The sequence below is a fragment of the Salvia splendens genome, unplaced genomic scaffold, assembly GCF_004379255.2.
Source record: "Salvia splendens isolate huo1 unplaced genomic scaffold, SspV2 ctg641, whole genome shotgun sequence".
Lineage (NCBI taxonomy): Eukaryota > Viridiplantae > Streptophyta > Magnoliopsida > Lamiales > Lamiaceae > Salvia > Salvia splendens.
The window spans coordinates 13,317-17,951 of NW_024599305.1; the positions used below are offsets into that span (position 1 = coordinate 13,317).

Here is a 4,635-nt window from a genome sequence, read left to right on the forward strand (position 1 = left end):
TTTAATAGTAACATACTACATGATAAATAAAAAATTGAATTTCTGAAAATATATGAACAAAAAAGTTGTTTCATTCCCAAAGAACAAGATTTCACCATACAAAGCTCATGCTCCTTGCTCTCAATCAGTGATGGCCACTGCAGCTTTTGACAAATACTGCTTCTACAATTTAACTCAAGAAATAGAATGGTCAGTTACTGTCCCTTTTTTTTATTTCAATAATTAAATTCATACTGTCGTAACATGGTACTATTTTTTTGTAAATATAGTTATGAAATACTAACAATATACTCCATGATTAGAGAAGTGGCAAAATTAAGCAACCAAAGCACTCCATAGGCTCAAGGAAAACTATAATTTAATTTGTTAGACAAAAATAAAATATTAATAGCAATAAATATGTTTGAAATAAATTAGTTATTGGTATTTAAATAATTTTTTAGTTTAAGTTTAATATTAAGTTTTTACCAATTTTTAAATGTGTTTTTTTTTCTAATTATTATTTTTATTATATGATGTAGTGATGTATATGTACTAATCGTATAATTATTATACAATTATTTCATATATTAGGAGTATGTTTAAATTTTCAATTATTCAAATGGATTTAAGATTCTTGATTATTTAATTAAATATAAAGAAACTAAAATCTCCATTTATAAAATTAAATTGAAAATCACAATTGTATAATTAAATAAAAAAATCAAGTAATTCAAAAAAAATGTTGTAGATTACAATTGAATTATTTCGGTAGAATTAAACAATATAACTAAAATTGATTAAAATCAATTAATTATTTCCATAATCATCATTGGGAATTTTAATTCGATTAATTTATGTCTCAATTGGCAAAATTTGATTGATTAATATTGTATTGGTTGAACATGTTTAAAATTAAAAATAACAATAAGGATTTATTGCAATTTTGTAGGAATTTGATGTGGCATACTTTATAATGTAACAGTAACACCATGTATCATTGAAACTATTAATCGTGTTATTTGAGGCAAATTTATTTATTTTAAAATCTCATTTTATTTGAATTTAATATTGGACACTGAAATTAGAATATGATTGAAATAACAATAAATTAAAGTTTGACTGGTGAAATGAGTAACGCAATACAATTGCTTCACTGTAGTTGCAGATGGTATATACCTTTCTCTATAATGGCGCCTTGCCAAGATAGTCTTTCAGATTGAGGAAAGAATATTGCCAAAATAATTCTCTATTTTCCACTATTTAATGAATATGCATTGTTTTGTAGTACTAATACTAATTCATGGCCCCTCCCAAATTCTTCATTCTTGTATAATCATAAAGTAATTCTTGCGTATTTCCTCATTTAATCACAAAAATGGCTCCAAAATTGAATCTTTTCGAGTGGTGGGGCAAAGAAACGCCGCAGGGAACTCCGGTGATCGTGAAAATGGAGAATCCCAGCTTCTCCGTCGTCGAGATCGGCGGCGCCGACGCCGCATTCAAGCCGGTGGAGAAGAGCCGCCTCAAGAACGCCAAGCAAGTGAGATGGATCCTCCTCCTCAAGGCCAACCGCGCCGCCGGCTTCTTAGCGTGGCTGGCAGCCGCCGCGTGGGGCCTCCTCGCCGCCGTGAGGAAGCGCCGAGGAGCCGCCGCCGCCACCGAGAAGCTCGGGAAGGGGAAGCTGATGCTGAGAGTGATCAAGCTGCTTCTCTTTGCTGCATTGGCGGCTTTAGCCTTGGAAGCCGCGGCTCACTTCAAAGGCTTCGAGAAAGGGATGTTCCAATCGATCTACGCGGCGTGGCTTGAGCTGCGCCGCCGCTACATCGCCCCTTTCATTCAGTCTCTCTCCATGCTGTGTGTGGCTCTCTTTATGATACAGTCTTTGGACCGTCTCATCCTCTTCCTCGGCTGCTTCTACATCAAGTTTAAGAAGATCAAGCCTACCATAATCGAAAACTCTTTTCGTTCCCACGATGATTATCCCATGGTTCTCGTGCAAATCCCAATGTGCAATGAGCGTGAGGTGATGAGGTTTTTGGCTTCATAATTCAAAATTTTGGCTAAGAGAGAAAAAACAATAACTGATTGTTTGTTGTGTTTTATGTTGATTAGGTGTATGAGATGTCGATTTCTGCGGTGTGTCAGCTGGATTGGCCGAAAGATCGATTTTTGATTCAAGTTCTTGATGATTCCGATGATGAGGTGATCCAATGCATGGTCAAGAATGAGGTCTCCAGGTGGAGGGAGAGTGGTGTCAACATTGTCTATCGCCATCGCCTTGTTAGAACCGGCTACAAAGCCGGGAATCTCAACTCTGCCATGAGCTGTGACTATGTGAAGGATTATGAGTTCGTTGCGATTTTTGATGCGGATTTCCAGCCTGCCCCGGATTTCCTCAAGCTCACAGTCCCACATTTTGAGGTATATATATACATATATGGTTGGATGATGTTCATGTGTTGAGTGAGTGAAGAGTTAGTGATGGAGTTGTTTTGGTGCAGGGGAAGCCGGAGGTAGGGCTGGTGCAGACGCGTTGGGCGTTTGTGAACAAGGACGAGAACTTGCTGACTCGGCTGCAGAACATCAATTTATGCTTCCATTTTGAGGTGGAGCAGCAGGTGAATGGCGCGTTCTTGAACTTCTTCGGGTTCAATGGGACGGCTGGGGTTTGGAGGATCAAGGCGTTGGAGGACTCCGGGGGCTGGCTCGACAGGACCACTGTTGAGGACATGGACATCGCTGTCCGGGCACATCTCAATGGCTGGAGCTTCATATACCTCAATGATGTCAAGGTACATTATTTTGCAACAAACTAGTTTTTGTTCGTTGGAAATCGTTTGATTGAGTCTGTGTCTGCTTCGGTTAGGTTCTGTGTGAGGTTCCCGAGTCGTTTGAGACATACCGGAAGCAGCAACATAGGTGGCATTCCGGGCCTATGCAGCTCTTCCGGTTGTGCCTCCCTGCTGTGCTGAAATCAAAGGTAATATTTTTCTCCGATTTTCGATCTTTTGTTACCTTATAATACCATTAGGCCTAATGTGGAAAGCTTTGGTACAGATATCTATTTGGAAGAAGGCAAACTTGATATTCCTCTTCTTCCTATTGAGGAAGCTCATCCTCCCATTCTATTCATTCACACTGTTCTGCGTCGTTTTGCCTATAACGATGTTTATCCCCGAGGCCGAGCTGCCTATGTGGATCATCTGCTACGTGCCTGTGCTCATGACGTTCATCAACATATTCCCCACTCCAAAATCCCTCCCCTTCATCGCCCCATACCTCCTCTTCGAGAACACCATGTCTGTGACCAAGTTCAGTGCCATGGTCTCGGGGCTGTTCCAGCTAGGCAGCTCGTACGAGTGGATTGTCACCAAGAAGGCCGGGAGGTCCTCAGAGACGGACCTGCTGGCTACAGCGGATAGGGACACAAAACCACTGATCGAGAGCGATGTGAGCCTTTTGGAGGAGGGAAAGGGGAAAGGTGTCAAGAAAACTAACAAGATTTACAGAAAAGAGTTGGCTCTTGCTTTCCTGCTGCTCACAGCTGCAGTTAGAAGCCTCATGTCAGCTCATGGACTCCACTTCTACTTCCTCCTCTTCCAAGGCTTCACTTTCCTCCTCGTCGGCCTTGATTTGATCGGAGAGCAAATGAGCTAGCTTGTTGCAGTTCAAGTGAAGATACATACATTGGATGATTTGGCTCTGAATCAGTCACTAATCACTATAGAGCATTTATTCATCAATTTTTAATAAGATTTTTATGCTACATATATATGCATACATACCTACAAAATTTTCCATATTCATTTGCTGTTGCCCACAGATGTATAGTAAGTACTCCACAGATAGCTGTTTATGTAAATTAAGTATAGTTTGAAGTTAATTCATTTTCCCTCTCTTACACCTTTGTATGTATTATAATTTTCCATATTCACTGCTGTAAATTCTTGATCAAGAACCTTTGCACCACCACCACCATGGCCCTCGGTTACTGTTCTTGCATTCTGCAAGACTAATGAGTGTCGGCAGAGGGAACATCGCGTCGTGAACGCCCTCAATTTCATCCGTTGAAGGGGGCCAAGGAATATTTTTGTGGGCATTGGTGATTTGATCAAAGTGTCTATTTTTCAGAGCAAGCTCATTTACTACCTTTCTCCATTAAGAAAAAGATGAGATCTTGGATTTGGACAGCCCACCTGCAGAAAAGGGTGGCATCCTTTATTGCATTAATTACATCTTCATACTCTTAAGTCTTAAGGCTGGCAAAACGTGCATGGTTCTGTGATTTGGCATTCATTATGACAGGTGTTTTGATGTCCCATTTGTTTCCCATGCTAAATTTCTTGTGTCAGTTAATCCAGTTGTAGAAAACTGTGATAAAATCAAACAGTTGTAACAAAGGCAATAATATTCTGATAAAAAATTCAGAAAGTAGTATAGGCATTTCAAGAACTTTGTATCAAAATATTTGTCTTTTCCTGTACAAAAACTTGTATACTAGTGCTTTCTTTCTGGATAATACTCTAGCTTAAGATACGCGTTCCATCTGACGAATGCTGAGTTTGATCGAGTTTCCCGAAACGCACTCTCCTGAGTTAGGAGAATTGGTGCTAGTCGTCATCAGGATCAGCTGAGAAGTCTGGCTCTTCTGGC

At 39.8% G+C, this 4,635-nt stretch overlaps 1 protein-coding gene across 1 annotated transcript; it reads left to right on the forward strand.

Moving 5' to 3' along the window:
- Positions 1–1,138: 1,138 nt before the first annotated feature.
- On the forward strand, positions 1,139–3,883 carry LOC121790865 (probable xyloglucan glycosyltransferase 5). Its single transcript, XM_042188970.1, has 5 exons — positions 1,139–2,005; positions 2,095–2,403; positions 2,484–2,774; positions 2,849–2,962; positions 3,040–3,883. The coding sequence occupies exons 1-5, from the start codon at positions 1,358–1,360 to the stop codon at positions 3,637–3,639; spliced, it is 1,962 nt and encodes a 653-aa protein (XP_042044904.1). The 5' UTR covers positions 1,139–1,357; the 3' UTR covers positions 3,640–3,883.
- Positions 3,884–4,635: the final 752 nt, after the last annotated feature.

Excerpts from the sequence above, each read along its gene's own strand:
- LOC121790865 (XM_042188970.1), top strand. The coding sequence starts at position 1,358 with ATGGCTCCAAAATTGAATCTTTTCGAGTGGTGGGGCAAAGAAACGCCG. Across the intron at positions 2,775-2,848 it reads TATACCTCAATGATGTCAAG|GTTCTGTGTGAGGTTCCCGA; the intron begins GTACATTATTTT and ends TGCTTCGGTTAG. Across the intron at positions 2,963-3,039 it reads CTGCTGTGCTGAAATCAAAG|ATATCTATTTGGAAGAAGGC; the intron begins GTAATATTTTTC and ends GCTTTGGTACAG.